Source organism: Lipotes vexillifer, unplaced genomic scaffold (genome assembly GCF_000442215.2).
Source record: "Lipotes vexillifer unplaced genomic scaffold, Lipotes_vexillifer_v1.1 scaffold691, whole genome shotgun sequence".
NCBI lineage: Eukaryota > Metazoa > Chordata > Mammalia > Artiodactyla > Lipotidae > Lipotes > Lipotes vexillifer.
The window spans coordinates 4487435-4506658 of NW_006788040.1; the positions used below are offsets into that span (position 1 = coordinate 4487435).

Sequence of the window (19224 nt, forward strand, 5' to 3'; positions counted from 1 at the left end):
TTCCTGCTGGTTGCCTTCTCGTGACTTACCTGTGGTCCGGTGGTCTGTTCGTGCTGTCACCCATTGCTAGATGCCTGTTAAGGACCACCCCCTCCCCGCCCTGCTTTTTTAAAGCCCTCGTGTGTTTGCAGCATGTGGAGGTCCGAAAGCAAAAGGACATTGACAACATCATGAGCTGGCAGCCTCCAGAGGTGAGAACAGATTATCCCGCCCCACACCACGTGATGTCTGTTAGACCCATGATCTGTATCCTGGGGGACTGGGACCCTCAGAGGAAAGGTCTGACAATGCCAAGTCACTGAATGAGTATCCATTGGCACCCAGGGGCGGATGAACCCAGAGGAAGGCCCTGCACACCGGGAAGGTGTGGCTGCCCGGGGCCTGCTGACCAGGCGCCCCCATCTCTGTCTGGGCCCAGGTGGTCCAACAGTATCTCTCAGGGGGCATGTGTGGCTACGACCTGGATGGCTGCCCCATCTGGTACGACATCATTGGACCTCTGGATGCCAAGGGTCTGCTCCTCTCAGCCACCAAACAGGACTTGGTCAAGACCAAGATGCGGGACTGCGAGCTGCTTCTGCGGGAGTGCACCTGCCAGACCGAAAAGGTGAGGGGAGCAGCACGTCTGAAGAGGAGCTATGCCTGGTGGAGGTGGTCACGCAGAACTGTGGGTGTCACACGTGGCTTTAAGGGCAGCTTTAGGCCCTGATGTTTAGATTTCATAGACCAGTGAAATTGCGAAGTTTTAGGGACTGATCTATGTTACCGAATTTTTATTTTTCCAAGTAAGGACTTAGAAAACACTAACCAGCTATTATTGCCATAATTAACCCACCAAACTGTAGGGATGGCATTGTCTCAGAATAAAGGGCCGTCCTTTAATTTAGTAAAGTTTAGCTTCATAGAAAACATGCTACGTTATCATTACTTTTCTTCTGTTATCTGGGCACCAGAGGAATCCTTGTCAGGAACCACCCTATCCTTGGACAAGTATTTGGGTGCCGCTGGTGTCAGTGAGCTCAGATTCTGTGCTTCCCTAACTCTGAATTCAGACAAAGCTAAGGACAGCTGATTCTCTTACTGGAAAAAGACTGAAGAGCGAGGTGGAGCTGCCATGGTCCTTTCCCCTGCCCTCCTCCTCAGCAGTTGTAAAGATCCAGTGAGACCATGTGATACGTTTGGGGACATTTCAACAGTGTCATCCACATTCACTGAGAACCTAGTGTGCGCAGAGGCCCTGTGGGGCTGGGCATGCAGAGAAGCGTTAGAGATGCACCTTAAGGGCTTAGGTTGGACAGAGAGCATCTGTGCCTGCGAGATGAGTGGCTTCACGGGGTGCAGAGGATGAGGGGGGCCACTGGGTCAAACTGCAGAACAGAAGCGACTTCAGATGTAATCTAAGTTCACCCCAGTTGTTTACTGGATGAGAACACGGAGATCTAAATGGGAAGGGTGACTTGTCTAGGCCACAATTCCGGCCTGGGGTAATTATCTCGATTTGGAAAACCCTAGGTACGGCCCTGCCGGATCTGGTTGCAGTATGGGTGCAGGGTACAATCAGCACTTTCCCTGAACCGGGGTGGGCTTCTGTGTGTGTGTTGTGTGGGGGGCAGCCTGATGTGACTTTCTGTTCCTCTGTCCCCTGCAGACGGGGAACAAGATAGAGACCATCACCCTGATTTATGACTGTGAGGGGCTTGGTCTCAAACATCTCTGGAAGCCAGCTGTGGAGGCCTATGGAGAGGTGAAGGCCAGGGCTCAGGGGTGGTGGAGGGTGAGAGGTGAGGGTCGTGGGGTGGGTTGGGAGGGTGGGTCCCTCTGCTAGGAGGCCCTGTGGGGTGGGGGAAGCCAGAGGAAGAAGGGCCTCCCTCCCTGGCATAGAGTTCTGAGCCCACTGGATTCTTTCCACAGTTTCTCTGCATGTTTGAGGAAAATTACCCCGAAACACTGAAGCGTCTTTTTGTTATTAAAGGTAAGTTGGCAACTACCTGTGATGAAGCCCAATGGGAAAGAGGGGCCAAAAATATTACTGGGATAGATTAAGGAGAGTGAAATAGAGTGAGCCAAAGTCGGGGGTGGAGGGTGGGGTCTTAGGACCTGTTCAGAAGACCGACCCGTGATGTACGCAGACCACTTTATAATTCACAAAGCTTTTAGTATTCGTTACCTCCTTCGAGCCACCCAGCCCCATGAGAAAGGAAGACCATCCCCCCTGTACAGACAGGAAAGCCGAGCCTCACATAGGGCTGCCTGTGCGGGCCCCACAGCACCAGGGAGTGCATGGCCAGACACTGGGGGCTATGGTGGACACTGTTAGGGACAGAGTGGGGACTGCTCCTGGCTTCACATGGCCTGGTCTCTGTTCCAGCCCCCAAGCTGTTTCCTGTGGCCTATAACCTCATCAAACCCTTCCTGAGTGAGGACACTCGTAAGAAGATCATGGTCCTGGGGGGTGAGTAGCCCAGACTCTCCTCCACTCCTCTGCATGGCTGCAGCCCCGCTGCGGATGGCGTTAGAGGTACAGCCAGAGCTGCCGGGGCGAAGGCTCCCTCTGCTGGTTTGGGAGCAGTGGGACCCAGGAGCAGGCTGGGCCCGAGCAAGGGGCTTCCTGTCTGTTTTCCTAAGAACTCTTTCTCTCAGACACTCTGGGGAAATTCAAAGATGAATGGAATGCCAGTCCTTGTCCTCAATAAGCTTGCAGTGAAACAGGAGACTTTAAGAGAAAGCTAGGACACAAACTAGAAAAGGCATAGATGGACTTCCCTGGTGGCACAGTGGTTAAGAATCCACCTGCCAATGCAGGGGACATGGGTTCGAGGCCTGGTCCAGGAAGATCCCACATGCCATGGAGCAACTAAGCCCGTGCACCACAACTACTGAGCCTGTGCTCTAGAGCCTGTGAGCCACAACTACTGAGCCTGCGTGCCACAACTACTGAAGCCCGCGTGCCTAGAGCCCATGCTCCGCAACAAGAGAAGCCACCACAATGAGAAGCCCGCGCACTGCAACGAAGAGTAGCCTCTGCTCACCGCAACTAGAGAAAGCCCATGTGCAGTAAGAAAGACCCAATGCAGCCAAAAAATAAATAAAATTCCTTTAAAAAAAAGAAAGAAAGAAAGAAAAGGCATAGATGCGGCAGAGAAGGGAGGTCACAGGAGCAGAGGTTGCTTTCAGTTGAGGGCAAGTACGCATGGATTCATTGGATGGGCACCTGCTGTGTGCCCGGCCCTAGACTAGGTAGGTGTCAAGGCCACAAAGGTAAGACAGAGTCCCTTGAAGAGCTTGTGACCTCTCGGAGAAGGGAGACACAAACAGATGTATATCAGCGCGAGATGTCACGTGTAAAAGGAGTTGAAAAGCCCATGGGAACACTGAGCAGGGGCGCTCACCCCGCCCAGCCTGGGGAGGGGCGATGCCTACCTCAGCTGCGAGCTATGGAATGAGTAGGGTAGCCAGGTGAAGCAAGGCAGGAAGCTGTTGGGCAGAAAGAAGAACAATGAGCAAAGACCTTACACACCATGGCACGGGCAGCTGAAGAGGGCGCACGGCAGGGTGTGCAAGAGATGATGTGGAGAGGGAGCCAGGTGCCAGGAGCTGGGTCACAGAGAATCCAGGGCACTGTGTCGGGAAGCTGGGACATGACTCCACAGGCCACTGGGCACCAGAGAGGAGTTCCTGAGCCGGGGCAGGGGGTGGGGTACCAGGACCTGATTCTCAGGACAGATACCAGTTTGTATACCGTGGCCACAGCCCACGCACCAGGTGTTGCAAGCCTGAGCCAGGGTGGGGGCTGTAGGGACGGAGAGGAGAGGGTGGATTTCAGACTTCCGTAGGAAGTGGAACAGCAGAACTCAATTGACTGGATGTAGGAAGGGAGGAAGAGAAATCTAGAATGGCTCCCTGGTATCTGGCATGAGTGACAGCATTGCAGTCATTCTGATGCAGTTAGTTCCACTGGGGAATAATACAGTCAGAAGGAAAGGCTTGAAGTTGAGTTCTAGGAGTCTGTGAGATGTACATATGTTGGGGATGCCTGGGCCTGAAGCTTAGCGGCAAACTCCAGTCTGGAGATTTGGAGTTTTAGATAGAGACAGCAGCTAAAGCCTTGAGAGGAGGTAAGACTGCCCACAGAACAGAGGCTGAAGCCTGGGGAATATTCAGGCTCAAGGGCATGAAGAGAAAGAGGAGCCCACCAGGGAGTGAAGAAGCGATTGCGAGGTTGGCGGGGAAGCGGGCAGACGGACACTGGATAGGCAGGGCAGCAGGAGAACATCAGGGGACGAGGGGAAGCCAGCAAGGAAGACCCATGGGAACCTGTCAAGCCAGCCAGGGACAGGCAGGAGTCGAGTTTGGCTGGAGCGTGATGTGGGGTGGTGGGAGAAAAGCCTAGAAAGGGAGATTGGGACTGGCTCGTGGACTGCTTAATGCCACCTGTGGAGTTGAACTCGGGGTAGGGAATTCTGAAGGTTTCTGAATGTTCACCTTCAGGCACCACATTGAAAGTGGAGGTTTTCCAAATGTGTGCTGAGCCTGGGTGTGGTGCAAAGCAGCCTGGAAAGCACAGGACTTCTGGGTGCTGGTCATGGCTCTAGTGCAACAAATTCTGTCCTTGTAGCCTCAGTTCCTCTCTGTGAGATGGGAAGAATCCTCCTGGCCTTATTCCAACCCTCCAGCTGAACTGGGTGAAGAAACACAAAGTCTGAGGAAAAGGCTCTAATGATTTTTGGCTTTTCTGTGGTTGCCACCCACCATGAGCATGAGCCAGTTCGGTTTCCTGGCAGCGGGGCTGCAGAGGAGGTTCAGTCAGTTCCCCCACCCACACCTGAAACCCTTTCAACCAAACCCGCCTCGGGCTGGGAAGGTACAGGATCTTAGAGGAGGGGAGAAATTCACCCTGGGCTGGTCACTGGTACTCAGCACAGATTAAAGCACCCCTAGAGTTGCATGACCTCAAGTCCGTAGAAATCTGAAGGCTGGGAGACCCTGGACCATCCCTGTGGGTTTACGGGCAGCACCAGCCACAGAGGATGCTCGGTGGTACCCTGTGACCTGGAGCTGCTCCCTATATCTGGTCTCTGTCGTCAGCATGGAAAGGTTTCCATCCAGTATCAAAGTATTGTCCTTGGCTGATACTTGTTTAGGAATTTGGCAGAGAAATGGATCTCAGCCTTGGTTGCACTTGAGGCAAACTCTCCTAGTCAGGAAAGGGCTTGGTTATTTAAAAAAAAAAAAAAAAAAAACCAAATCACCGGTAGCCAAACAGCCTACAAAACAAGAGAAGTGAAACTGTGGCTGGGGTAAAGCCAAGGGAGCCCATTTAAGGGGTCACTCTACAGTGATGCATTCATTCAATAAATCACGAGTGAGCACACTAGGTGACAGTGGTCATGCCCTCACGCTCAGTCTAACTAGGGCAGATCATGTTGACTGCCCTCCTGCCTGCCACATGTGCTGTTCCCTCTGTGTGGAATGCCCTCCCCTCCTTTCTTTGTTCCCTCCTGCTTGCACTTCAGATATTTGTATCCCCTCTTCCTGGGAGTGATAATACACTCTCATACAGGTAGGGCATTTTACAGTTTACAACAAACACCCTCTCAAGTACTTAGTTCACTTCACTCCTACCATAACCTTGCAGGGCAGGAGGAACTAGGCTCAGAATGAAGTGATTTATTTGCCTCAGGTCACTTCGCTGGCCAGAGGCAGTGGGGACAGGACCTCTGTCTCCTACTTCCTGGTCCAGAACAGGGCAGTCATCTGGGTGACAGCTCCTCTTGAACCCCCTGCAGAGCTGTGCGCACGTCCTGTGCTCCCAATGCCCATGTTTTGTGTGCAGGGGCAGGCAGGTTTTTTCTGCCTCTTTTGTGTAGACTGCCAGGGCTGTGATGAAATCCTGCCCTGGTGGTGATCCTTTTTTCTCCTTCCTTCCCTCTCCTGCCAGCAAACTGGAAGGAGGTTTTACTGAAATATGTCAGCCCTGACCAGCTGCCTGTGGAGTATGGGGGCACCATGACTGACCCTGATGGAGACCCCAAGTGTAAATCCAAGGTATGGGCTGCCAGGGGCCGGAGGTGACCAGGGACGCCTGGCTAAAATGCACATTCCAGCTCACTCCGTGCTCTGCTTCTAGATCAACTATGGGGGTGACATCCCCAAGAAGTATTACGTGCGAGACCAGGTGAAGCAGCAGTACGAACACAGTGTGCAGATTTCCCGGGGCTCCTCCCACCAAGTGGAGTATGAAATTCTCTTTCCAGGCTGCGTCCTCAGGTAGGGTTCTGGACCCTTGCAGGAGACCTGAGCCTTCTGGCCGTAGGTGCTGGCGGTGGGCTGGGGTGGGAGAAGCCCCGGTGGTAGGACCCCAGAGAGGGCACATGCAGACGGAACCATGTCTAAGTGGGTGGTGTCCCCTGCAGGTGGCAGTTCATGTCGGATGGTTCGGACATCGGTTTTGGGATTTTCCTGAAGACCAAAATGGGGGAGCGGCAGAGGGCAGGGGAGATGACAGAGGTGCTGGCCAACCAAAGGTACAATGCCCACCTGGTCCCTGAGGATGGGACCCTCACCTGCAGCGATCCTGGCATCTGTAAGTCTCTCTGTCTTGGCTCGAAGCCCCTGCTCTAGCTGTTTTCCCGGGAGGTCCCTCTTTCTCCATGGATTTAAGTTCTCACACTGTTAGAACTAGAAGTGGAGCTCCATCAGTTTCAACCTTTCTTGCATAGGTGAGGAAACCTAGGCCTGGAGAGGTGAGATGACAGGCTCAAGGTGACCTGGTCCAGGTGTAACTGGGGCTGTGACTGCCATTAGACATTTCCTGGGGATGCGCCTTCCCCAGACATCAGAGAGGCAGAACGCGTTATGTAGGTGTACGGATCACAGGGTGAGCAGAGTGCTGACAAACCTAGCCTTGACTCTGCTGAACTTCACTCATCTCCAAGTTGATCAAAAAATGGCCACAGAACATGAACAGGAAGTTTACCCAAGAGGAATAAGAATGGCAAATAAGCATTTGAAAAGGTGTTTAACCTCACTTAGCTTTGCAATATCAATTAAATTCCCTTTGACTCAGCAATTCTACCTTTGGAAATTTATTGTACAGAAATATTTACACAAAGACACAAAGATATAGGTACATGGGTGTTCCTAGCAGTTTGGGAAACTGACAATATAACTAAATGGCCTTAAGAAGGTCTTGTTAAATAAATTATGGTCCATCCATATAATGGAATATCATATGCACATTAAAGAGAATAAACTGACATATAAGATATCTGATACATGTTAAAAAACAATAAAGCATGAGAATTAGCATATATGGTGTATACTCACTTCGGCTAAAAAAGGTCAAAAGAATTCTGGGGTTGGCCGCTTTCACCTTCTGAGATGGCCCACACTCCGTCTGTGGAGTGTGTTTCTCTAAATAAATTCACTTCTTACCTATCAAAAAAAAAAGAAAAAAAGAATTCTGGGGACTCTGCTAACGCTAATGGTGGCAGGAAGCTTATAGAGGGCTTTCGTTTCTTTATACTGGCCCTGCAAATACAGTTTATGTTACAAAGAACATGTACTACATTTATAAGCAGAAAAATCACATACACACACACACAAAACCCCCATCAAATCTCCAGTTTCCTCTCTGTCTGGGCCAAGAGGCCAGGCATGGAAAATCAGTGATAGCAAGGGCTTTGTCATCAAGCTGAGATGGACTTGACCACTGACTAGTCCTTAGGCAAGTGACTTGGCCTCCCTGAGCTTCAGTTTCCTGATTGCTACAATGGGGATCAAATTCTCTACCTCATAGGGACACCTGATGATGAAATGCGATCAGGTCTGTGCAGCAGTTAGCGTAATGCCTGCCACGCAACACTCAGCGCACTGTGGCCACCATTATTATCATTAGGGCAAAACCTGGGGGAGAAGGGCCACTGGGGAGATAGTGCCAGAGATGGCAGAAGCCCTGCGCCCTATTTTCATGGCAGCACTGCCAGAAGTCTGAACTAGCCCCACAGATGTCTTGGCCTCTGTACTTGTCCACACCATTGCCCCAACCTCAGATCCTGTGTCCTCCCCCACAGCCCAAGCAACCTCAGTCTCCACCGCCCCCTCCTCACATACACTCTGTGGTCTGGCTCCCCAGGGAGGAGAAGTATTCTTGTTAGCGAGCTGCCGGGTCCTGAGGGAGAAGGCGGTATACTGTGTGCTTCATCAAGAACAAGGCTTAGCACCAGCCCAGACACTGTCATCCTCAGAGCATAAAGCATTTTGTACATATAAGCTTGAATTTCTCTTTTAAAGGACAGGGAAGCTGAGGTATAGAGAGGGGATGTTATCTCTCCCACACCGTAGCCTGCACAGACACCAAGAAACGGAGACAGGAGAGAATCCTAGAGTCCCGGTACAGGATCTCGTGACCATAGACTACCCTAGAGATGATCGTGTGACAGAGGAGAGGGTGGGGTCCCAGACCTGGGAAGTAATTTACCCAAACTCAGCAGAGCCCAAACCGTTTTCCAGCGCTGCCCACTACCTCTCTGTAGTACCATGAACCCTTTAACATAATCAGGCATAGGTTTGCAAATCCCAAATTATAGTTCCCCTTGGATACATTCCCAGATGGAATGTTTATCTGCCTGTGGGGCCTTGACTGGGAGATTCCACTTTTTTTTCTCCCAACTAATATTTCCTGAGGTCCTGAGTGTAGAGTACTCTTCTAGGAAAGAAAAAGATTCAGAAAAAAAGATCTGGAGCACGCAATGTGGTCTAGAAGAGCTGAAGCACTGTAGGAAGGTTAAACAGCCCCTCTAGGCACCAGAAGACCCGGTTTCTGAGTCCAGCTTTGCCAGTAACTCTCTGAGTGTCTCTAATTAGATTTTGCTCTCTTTTTCCTTAAAATGAGGGGAGTAGGCTAGAGCAGATCTTAATCTGGGGTCTATGATTCTAAATCTTTAATGATTTAGATCTTTAAAGACAGTGATTCTAAATCTTTAAAGACCAAACACCTCCCTTTTATAATAAGTGGTGTCTAATGTCCCCTTTACTACTCTGAAATGAAATTCATAGATATTATAACCACCTACACACATAATTAAAAAGTCAATATACTCTCCTATCTGGAATATAAAAGATAAATAAAAGGACACTAAGAATATATATGTTTTCTCAATACATAAATGAGAGGGCACAGTTACCCCCAGCTCCTCCTCTCTTCAGAATGGTAACTTTCCCATTGGGAACCACTGCCCCAGAGGGTCCATGATGGGCTCCATGGGATCTGAAATTGTATGCTTTCATCAGATTCTCAGGGGGGTCAGTTCCCCAGCAAAAGTGAAGGAGCCCTAGCCTGGAGGACCTCTGGGGCCTCTACAGGTCTATGAGTACATGATTAGTGTCAAAATGAACCACTTCCCTCAGGCCTGGGCGTCACAACAGCCCCTTGTTTCTGAGGGCAGAACATCATGCTAGGCAGAGTCATCTCAATCCTGATGCTTGGTCCAAGGAGCTCAAAGACTTCTTCTCTAGCATGACTGACTCTGGTTGCTAAGGCTCTGTCATCCAGGTCAGAGAGGAAGCTTCCCTCTTTCCAGAGGCACCACTGGTCCTGAAAGACCTCTGGCTCAGAGAGAAAATCAATGACTGTCACTCACTTCACACCATGAAGAAAAGGGTGAGTGGTGTGTCTACCCTCAGTCTAAAACTACGCATTTAATCCAGGGGCAGAAAAGGGGAAAGGTTAAATCTCAGGATTACATGCACAGGGTTTTTTTGGCTGGGAAAAGTTAGAGAAGACCAGGATAGGGAAGGGGCAGAGCTAGTGTTTTTGTTTTCCCACTCTGTTCTTTGGAAGAGGTGTTTGACTGGAATGGAAAAACTTCTCAAAAAAAGAAGGGTTAGATTAAAAGCAGTCTGTTCCTTGGCCAAAGGTTGGAAGCCTTTTCTGCCAACTGCATGCCGATTTTCTCTCCCCAGAGGAAACCACTAACAGATCTTGTGTATTATCCTACCAAATATTTTCCATCCCTTTAGAAGCATTATGTGTTTCCATAATATACAGGACATGTGCCCACCCATATACATTCATAGGAATTATATATGTTATTCAGTGTCTATTTGAAGGAATTTTGAAATTGTAAAACTTGTCAATGTAGGTAGACCAAGTAACAAAGCCAAAAAGAATTTTTTTTACATATATTAACAAAAATGTTAGAAATGGCTTACAAATTGTTCTGTAACTTGCTTTTTTTAGCCTAAGGATGTATTGTCACTAGTTTCCCCAGTCACTTCTATGAAGCTCACCTCTTTCTTTTTATACAGAATAGTATTTCAATAAAAACTTTTAAAGCAATTCTTCTTTGAACATTTTAGTTTTCCTCATCTTTTATTACTACAAATAGGGGTGCATTGAGCATCCATTTATCTTTCTGTGGGATAAGTTTCTGGTTCAAAGTTTGCATATTTTGGGCTTCCCTGGTGGCACAGTGGTTGAGAATCTGCCTGCTAATGCAGGGGACACGGGTTCGAGCCCTGGTCTGGGAGGATCCCACATGCCGCGGAGCAACTAGGCCCATGAGCCACAACTACTGAGCCTGCGCATCTGGAGCCTGTGCTCCGCAACAAGAGAGGCCGCGATAGTGAGAGGCCCGCGCACCGCGATGAAGAGTGGCCCCCGCTTGCCACAACTAGAGAAAGCCCTCGCACAGAAACGAAGACCCAACACAGCAAAAATAAATAAATAAATTACAAAACTCCTACCCCCAACATCTTCTTTAAAAAAAAAAAAAGTTTGCATATTTTACCTTTTGTCAGAAACTGAACAGGATTAGGCTTTCTAGGGCCCAAGTCAGGCAGCAATGCAGGCCAGAGGGAAATTCCAGCTCCATCCCTTCCTCACTGTGTGACACAGTGACTTTCTTTTTATATAACACAGTACTAATGCTGAACTCAAGAGTTATTGTGAATAATATATATAGACTGCCATACCAGTATTGAGTCACATAAATAGCTGTTGTTACCATTACTATTATTATTATTACAACTACTGCTGCAACTAATTCTACTTCCTCCTTTCAAGACCCAGTTCAAGCTCTAACTCCTTTAAAAAGCCTTTCACATGATTTCAGTCTACAGGGCCCCCTCGTTCCAAGCTGTTACAGACGTGACTGCCTCTGCCACTCATCTGGCACTTGGCATGTTCTGTCTTATATATTTTTCTCTTCATGAACATATTGTAACCCAGCTAGACTAGGTTTCAGAAGGTGAAGGACCATTGCTTATGCTACCTTCAGCCTCATTACCTACCACACTGTCTTGCTCAGTCAACCAAAATCACTGTGTCTAAGCTCTTTGTCAGAATTGCCTGAATGTCTGTTTTTTTCCCTCCTCTCAGATGTCCTGCGGTTTGACAACACCTACAGCTTCATTCATGCAAAGAAGGTCAGTTTCACCGTGGAGGTCCTGCTTCCAGACAAAGCCTCAGAAGAGAAGATGAAACAGCTGGGGGCAGTTACCCCAAAGTAACACCTCCTCCCACAGCAGGCCTGGCTCCCTCAGCATCTCCCTGTCAGTTTCTATCCCTTGTAGCAGTCATTTTCCCAGCACTCTGACGCCCAAAGAAACTGGGCTAGAAGAAAGACCTCGCGGCTGGATCTGGGGAGCCTTCATTTCAGAATTAGGAAGAGGGAGACTAGCTGGAGTGGGCCTCCTTGCCTCTCAAATTACTAAGGAGTCCCCAGGGGCTGGGCACCGTGACAGCATCTGTCTTATAAGCTGTGCCAACTTCACCTGTCCGGTGGCAGATGAGACAGGAAGAGGGGTACCATGGGGTGGCAGGGAGGAAATTAGGAAAAAGGGGAGAGATTGAGACCTAACACTTCAGGGAAGCCAGCTGCAGGGGAGGAACTTGATCCCAAATGAACATGTAAGTCTAGATCATAATGAGGAATAGCAAGGTAGCCGGTTGCTAGAGTTATGGTGGGGGTCTGAGGCTCTTCTGAACTTTCTACCGAGGCTAGGATCTTTTGGCTTTTCCCAAGTCTTGGGAGGGGGCCCAAGTCAGCATAGGTCTTCCCTTTCAAGGGTAGACAGGCAGCCCTCTCCCTCACCTCGAGGAATCCAGCAGTTCCTGGGTCCCACTGGCTGCCTCTTTAATTACTAATGATTGTCAGTGACTCAGAGCTTCCTGGGACAGTGAGCTTTGGTACCCTGCCACTGTCCTTCAGTGCAAACAAAGCACAGGGAAGTTACCTCCAGGGATCCCAGCTCCGTGAAGGGCCAGGGAGGCTGGCGGTGGGTGTGAGTCCTGAAGCTTCCACCCCTCAGAAACCCAGGCCCTGACCCATCCTGGGGAGATGGTCTGGCCAAGCTGAGGGAGCAGGAGTCAGGGGCAAGGCTGGCACTGACAGGAGGGCCAGAGGCCGCATGGGTCCCAGCCAGACCCCCTCAGGAGGATATCCTGACCTTGGTTTACAGCGCTCTGTTAGGAAAAGTAACCAATGAATAAAGAACATTCAGCGCGCAGGGCGTGGAAGTCAGTGCCCTCCGCCTTGCTCCTCACAGTTACTCACACACGCAAACTTCCGCCGCGGGGTGCCAGCTTCTCCACTTCAATAAGCGGAGCGCATGCGCAGAAGCCATCTGTTCGTCTCCTTCCGTGCGCTGACGGCGTCCTGACGGCCTGCTCGCCCCCTGATTGGCCCAGCCGGTGGGCCGTCTTCCGCCATTTTTGCTAAGGGCACTAAGGGTGCACCTGACCATCTTCACGGTCAGGACGGAGGCCCCGCCCAACTCGGGCTTCTCAGAGCGCGCCAAATAGTGCGGGTCTGGCAAGCGCGCGCGGCGCCTGCGGTGGGCCTGGATTGGGAGGGTCACGGAGAAGCGACGATCACGTGGCTTTAGGGACCGTCTCCTAATTCCGCGCAGGCACTGCCAGTGTTTCTGGGGTTGAGGATCACTGAGTCGCGATCCCAGCTTCCTGCGAGATCACAGCTGACCTGCCTGCCCTACATGATCCTACAATGATGAAGACTCCCAGGGCTGAAACCAGGGACCTCAACAGGGAGGCTGTGACCTTTATTTGATGATAATAAAGCTAATTCTTTAATGAGCGCCTCCTGGGTACCAGGCAACAGCCCTGTGTTTATCGCCTTATTGCAAGGATTCAAGGAAATAATACATTCAGAGCGCTTAGAAAGCCTGGTACAAGTGTACGCTCAGTAAATTTTGGCTACTCTTGTTTCTTACAGACGTGGCTGACAGTTCATAGGCGGCACAACTAGCATTTGAACCCAGGACTGCCTGTCTTTAAAGGCTGGGCCTTTGCTCGCTGGTACCCCCAAAGGATTCACAGAGCTTTAGTGAAGTGCACTTATTCCTCACATGGGTAAACTGAGGTGCAGCAGGGGAAGTTTCCTCTTTAGTAATCAATAACCCCACGTCCTCTCATTCTGTTCTCATTTCCCTGAAGTCTTGTACCCCAACCCCGTTTCCCTGGCCTCATTCGTTCATTCCTGGTCCTGCCCCGAAGAGGCTCGGTCCAGTTAGACTTCAGTGCTTGATAGATGAGCATGGGGTAGGGACTCCTAAGAGTCCAAGCATCCACATCACCAGGGTTCTCACCATTCACTCCCCCAGCCTCATTTACTCAGCTCACCTTAGGAGCATGGGAACTGGAGCTGCACTGCCTGGAGTCAAATGCTGGCCTCACTACTCAGCAGTTATATGTCCTGGGAAAGTGACCTATTAATATTTTTCCTGTGTCTCTATTACTCATCGGTAAAATGGGGGGGGGGGGTCCCAGGCTGGTGGGAGGGTTTAAAGAAGTAATCCATCTAGTCTTTAGCCAATGGTCTGGCCGGTAGTAAACTCAATAAATGACGACTGTATAATTAATCTTCGAAACCGTCCCAGGACTGAACCTGTCCTGTTCCCCAATTAACAAATGAATAAAGTGAGGCACAGAGAAGTTACAGGCTCTTGCCTGAGGTCACAGAGCCAAGAAGTGTAGCAACCCGTATTTGAACCTCCGTCTCTTTGGTTCCAACACTACAGCCAGTGCTGGAAGAGGATCGCGCCAACCACTCGACTCCAGAGAAAACGTGAAGAAAATTAAGCTGTAAAACTCAAACCTGGGAGAGGGGCTCCGGTGCGCGGGGGGAATTTGCAGACGCTCCCTGCTGGTGGGTACTACATGATCTGTGCTTCAGTCGGGGACCTTCGGCTCGGCCCGTCCCGCCGCTGCGAACGGGAGGGCTGGTGGAAGCCGAGGCGGTAGTACACGCTGCAGCGACTGAGGCCAAGGAGGAAGCGCCATGTCCGAGCCGCCTCCGCGGGGGGCCGAGCGCGACCTTTTCCGGGACACGTGGGTGCGGTACCTGGGTGAGCGCGGGGCAGGGGGACAGCGACCCCTACACCACGTGTCTGGGGAAGCAGGGGTTGCCAGACGCCGGTCAGGGGCCTGGAGAAGGTGGGAGGATATTAGCTCTCATTTAGCCTGGGAAGAGACTGGGCTCAGAGAGGGTTCTGAACTTGCTCAAGGTCACACAGCTCTGGTATTTCCAGCCCTGCCGTCGGGGTTTCTGCTGGTCAGACTCCCAGGTGGAAGCCGCAGCTCAGCTAGGAGGATGGAACCGGGTGATCGGATCGCCTTCTCTGGCATGCCTGGCACAGGCTGTGGAGTCAGGGCATCTGGACTCCCATCTTGGCTCCTCACTGGCTCTGAGCCTGTTTCCTCCTCAGCAAAAAGGGATGAACGCAGGGTCTCGCTCATTGGGTGGTTATTGTAAGGGTAGAATGAGATAAAGTACATAAAGGCCTGGCATATGGTGAGCCCCTGGTCAGTGGGGCTGCCTTTAGTCTCTCTCACTGCCTGTTCACCCATCAGCTCAGATGCTTCTAGAACCCAGGCTCTGAAGGCGAGTGTTGAGAAAGGTGTCTGCGCTCAGCTCTTCCACGAGGGGAGTTGGGGTGGGCATCATGAGTGCCATTTTATAGGCTGGGAAACTGAGGCTCAGAGGGGTAAAATCACTTGTCTAAGGTCACCCAGCTACTGCTCAGCAGAATGAGATAAGAACCAGCTCACTCCAGTGCTCCCTTGTGGAACAACCCAAAGGCTCAGGAATTAAATATCCCCTCCCCACCAGGCTACGCCAATGAGGTGGGGGAGGCCTTCCGCTCCCTGGTGCCTGCATCTGTCGTGTGGATGAGCTACGGTGTGTCCAGCTCCTACGTGCTGGCTGATGCCATTGACAAGGGCAAGAAAGCGAGAGACGTGAGTGTTAACCTGCCCCTCAACCCCCCACCCCCGTCCACTCCCCTTGTGGTCAGTCCACAGCCTTGCATGTGGTTAAGGCCTTCTGGGACAGTCCGGTCCCCACAACCTGGCCTGGTGGACTCCACACCCCAGTACTGTTTGTAGAATAGTGCACTCTGTCCCCAGTGCAGGTGACGTAGTCTATATCCTAGTCCTGGATATGAGTGAGTCCACCCTCAGCCCTGAATTGGTGGAGTCCAGAACCCAACACTAGCGTGGCTCTGTCCCCAACCCCCTTCACTTCCCTCTCCCTGGTCCAGCCTCATGCCCCCTGTCCACAGGGTTTCCCGCCTCTGCCTCTGCTGGATTAAATGTCTATTGTGCCTGCTAGGTGCCGAGCCCTGAGGCAGGCCGCAGCACCAGGGTGACTGTGGCCATGGTGGACACCTTCGTGTGGCAGGCTCTGGCCTCTGTGGCCATCCCAGGCTTCACTATCAACCGTGTGTGTGCTGCCTCTCTCTATATCCTGGACACTGCCACCCGCTGGCCTCTGGCTGTCCGCAAGTGGACCACCACCGCACTGGGACTACTGGCCATCCCCATCATCATCCACCCCATCGACAGGTGGGTGCTCCTCCCAGCCCCAGGGATCATCCACCCTACAGGCGGGGATAACCTTTGAGAGGTGTGGGGGTGTATCCACTTTTCACAGAACAGTTTTAGCGGAGGCAGGGCTGGCACTTGGGGCTCCTGAGGTGAAAAGGACAGTCTAGGCCCTTGTCATATGATCTGGCAGGTACTTTGGCTATAAAGGTAGGAGGTGCTATGAGAGTATGGGATGCAGGACAAGTAAATTCCCAGAAAGAAAACTCAGTGTTAGAAAACCACCAGAGGTAGGCAGGAACAGGTGCACCCTGGAAGGGATGGGTTTTGAGAAGTTTTGGTGACAGAAGCCCAACTGAAACTGGGTTAAGTAAAATAGGAATTGATTGTTTCACATAACCGAAAAGTCCAGAGTTATGCTACCTGGAGGCATGGCTGGATCCAAGCACTCAACTGATGTTATTAGGGGTCTGGGTCTCTCTGCTGGCCTTCTCCCCACCCCACCCCGTGTTGGCTTCAGCCACTTTCCCTTCATGGGAACAGAGATGGCTCCCAGCTCCCCTCCCCCCAGCTTAGCAAGCCCCATAAGAAGCTTCTTTTTTTTAATTTTTTTAATTTATTTTTTTTTGCGGTACGTGGGCGTCTCACTGTGTGGCCTCTCCCGTTACGGAGCACAGGCTCCGGACGCGCAGGCTCAGCGGCCATGGCTCACAGGCCCAGCCACTCCACGGCATGTGGGATCTTCCCAGACCGGGGCACGAACCCACGTCCCCTACATCGGCAGGTGGACTCTTAACCACGGCGCCACCAAGGAAGCCCTTTTAATTTTTTTTGATGTGGACCATTTTTAAAGTCTTTATTGAATTTGTTACAATATTGCTTCTGTTTTATGTTTTTTATGTTTTGGTCTTTGGCCGCAAGGCTTGTGGGATCTTAGCTCCCCGACCAGGGATCAAACCTGCATCCCCTGCATTGGAAGGTGAAGTCTTAATCATTGGACTGCTGGGGAAGTCCCCCCATAGGAAGCTTCTTAATAGTGACAGCAAAAATCCCAAGGAAGGCTGTCATTGGTCCATACTGGACTGGGTGCCCATCCCTGAACCAGCTTCCCTTTTCTGATTGGCCTGGCTTGGGTCACATGCCTTCCCTTAGAACCAGAGATGGGGCCAACCCAACTAGACGAACATAGAGTGGGAGGAGTCGTCTTTCTTCTCAGGAACATAGCTGACCTTGAGGTCCTGTGTGAGTCTTTTACCCTCTCTGTGCCTCAGTTTCCCCAACTGAATAAAGAGAGGGTGATGGCTGACACCAGGATGGCACTTGTGTCCTGCATCCAGGAGTCCTTTTCCTAGCCCTGACCTCCTGCCTCCCATTCCCCCATTAGCACCCCTTGGTTGCCTGCTCATGACCCTCCATTGCCCCACAGGTCAGTGGACTTCCTCCTGGACTCCAGCCTGCGTAAGCTCTACCCCTCTGTGGAGAAGCCCAGTTCCTCCTGACCCCACCCCAGTACCTGGCCTGTGGGTTGGCCCACTCCCTGCTCTGTTCCAACTCCCTCCTCCTGCCAGGGGTTGCGGATGCCTAGCTCTCTGGGGTCCAAGGCCCTGGCACCTGAATGGGTTTAAGCTGGATAGAAACTGAGAGACAAAGACCTCAGAGCAGCAGCTGCAGTGACTCACAGACAGGACCTGAACTCCGTCTGCTTCCATGGAATCTGTGATACTGAGTTGGACTGGACTGTGAGTGGGCCCAGCCCTGTCTTTTGACAGGACAATAACATACTCCCATGGAGGGTAAGGAGACTAAGGCCCAGACAAGGCAAGGAATATGGCCAGGATCACTTGGCAAGCTGGGGACCTACAGGATTCCCAACGGCTCGGCCAGGTCACCCCATGGCAGTGTGGCTGATGGAGGAGCAGCAGGCACTTGGAGAAACGCCGGAGTACACTAGTGGGGACCCTGAGGACTGATTCTCTGGCAGTCCCTTCCTGATGCAGGGGCTGCTGGGGTCTGGCTGGAAGGCAGCACAGCAGCCAGTCCAATAAATCCTCAAGAAGTTGAGTTTTCTCCTTTTCTATTGGGGATGAGCAGGGATGTGGTGATGGGGAGCAGGGCTGGGGGCCCCCAGAGATGGAGGCCGATGTCTCTGGCAATGCATCACTCACAGTGGCTAGCACTGGGCCTGTCTGGTACCTCCCCACCCATCAGTGCCCCCCTGCAGATGCCTGGGGTTCCACCGTGGTGCTGCCAGTCTCCTTTGGGGTAGGCATTGCCCTCTTTCTGCAAGCCTCCTAAAATAAGACCGCTGGGAGGGGATCCTGTTGGGCAGATACCACCTGAGCCTGACTACAGCTCACTCTTCCCTTAGTTCACCCCCTCAAGGTAGCCTCTGACTCCCTAGAGCTGGCTTGGGAGCCTCCTCGGGGCTTCCTCCATGACTGTGCTGATAGCCTGTAGCGATCTTGGCCTCCCCCTCTGTGAGCTCCTATGGCCAGGGCCTGCATCTATCCTGGAAGCTGCAGCCCCAACTCTCCCCTAGGTCCCTGCGCATATCAGCCGTGTGGCTTTGAGCCAGCGGGAGTTTCAGTGGCCTCTCGGTGAGGCAGGGTTAAGACAGACTCCCCCAACCAGCGTGTGAGAGCTGAAGTGGGATGTCCAAAGCAGCTGGCACAGAATGGGTAGTTGCCTCTGCCAGGCAGCACAGTCCTGCTTCTGCACTGAACCCTCCAGGGTAGGGTTGCCAGACAGCAAATAAAATAACAGGATGAGCGATTAAATTTTGTTTGATTTAAACAACAAGCAGTACTTGAGTATAAGTATGTCCCTAATATTGCATGGAACATATATGCACTGAAAAGTTCTTCATTGTTTATCTGAAATTGAAATTGAACTGGCCATCCTGTATTTTATCTGCAACTCTACTCTGGGGGGCCATGCATGGAGCTGGAATGCCTCCCCCAAACACCCCAGCCCTGTAGAGGTGGGAAACACTCTCTCCAGCCTGTCTCTTTCCTGGGCAGGGGATGAGGGACAGTTTTCAGTGACTAGGCTAACTCGTATTATCCCATTTGATGGGTGGGAAACAGGTGCAGAGAGGTGAATGGACCGGAGGTGGCAGAGCCGGGTGTAATAGGAAATTGCTTTCCTGGGGCCTGAGAGGATGAGGCAGACCCCTGCTGGGATTGGGTGGGGGGGAGATGTCTTTTCCCACCCCGGGGGCCTGGTGTCCTTTGACCTGGGGCATGCTGGGAGTTGGGTCCCCCAGTGGCCAGCTTCATGCAATGCTCAGGACTACCACAAGGAGGCAGCACCTCCAAATCTGCCCACCTTGGCTGGTTCAAACCACCTCGAGGTCATTGAGAAGAATATGTATTATTGAA

The 19224-nt window shown here is 51.6% G+C and overlaps 2 protein-coding genes across 4 annotated transcripts in view; both read left to right on the forward strand.

The window, feature by feature from the left end:
* Positions 1 to 11976, forward strand: part of SEC14L2 (SEC14 like lipid binding 2) — a 22486-nt gene extending 10510 nt beyond the window's left edge. Inside the window, exons 4-12 of one of the 3 annotated variants that reach the window (XM_007461193.1) lie at positions 132 to 191; positions 419 to 607; positions 1649 to 1744; positions 1912 to 1972; positions 2369 to 2452; positions 5939 to 6045; positions 6128 to 6267; positions 6414 to 6583; positions 11381 to 11686. In XM_007461193.1, the coding sequence (XP_007461255.1) occupies positions 132 to 191; positions 419 to 607; positions 1649 to 1744; positions 1912 to 1972; positions 2369 to 2452; positions 5939 to 6045; positions 6128 to 6267; positions 6414 to 6583; positions 11381 to 11511 (1038 nt within the window). In that variant the 3' untranslated portion in view covers positions 11512 to 11686. Of the gene's footprint in view, positions 1 to 131; positions 192 to 418; positions 608 to 1648; positions 1745 to 1911; positions 1973 to 2368; positions 2453 to 5938; positions 6046 to 6127; positions 6268 to 6413; positions 6584 to 11380 lie in introns of all 3 variants that reach the window. The other 2 variants (XM_007461194.1, XM_007461195.1) reach the window with 2 other exon arrangements.
* A 2217-nt stretch (positions 11977 to 14193) lies between these two features.
* On the forward strand, positions 14194 to 17905 carry MTFP1 (mitochondrial fission process 1). Its single transcript, XM_007461196.1, has 4 exons — positions 14194 to 14367; positions 15132 to 15259; positions 15633 to 15865; positions 17271 to 17905. Exons 1-4 carry the CDS (start codon positions 14301 to 14303, stop codon positions 17341 to 17343), a joined length of 501 nt encoding a protein of 166 aa, XP_007461258.1. The 5' UTR covers positions 14194 to 14300; the 3' UTR covers positions 17344 to 17905.
* The last annotated feature ends 1319 nt before the right edge of the window (positions 17906 to 19224 follow it).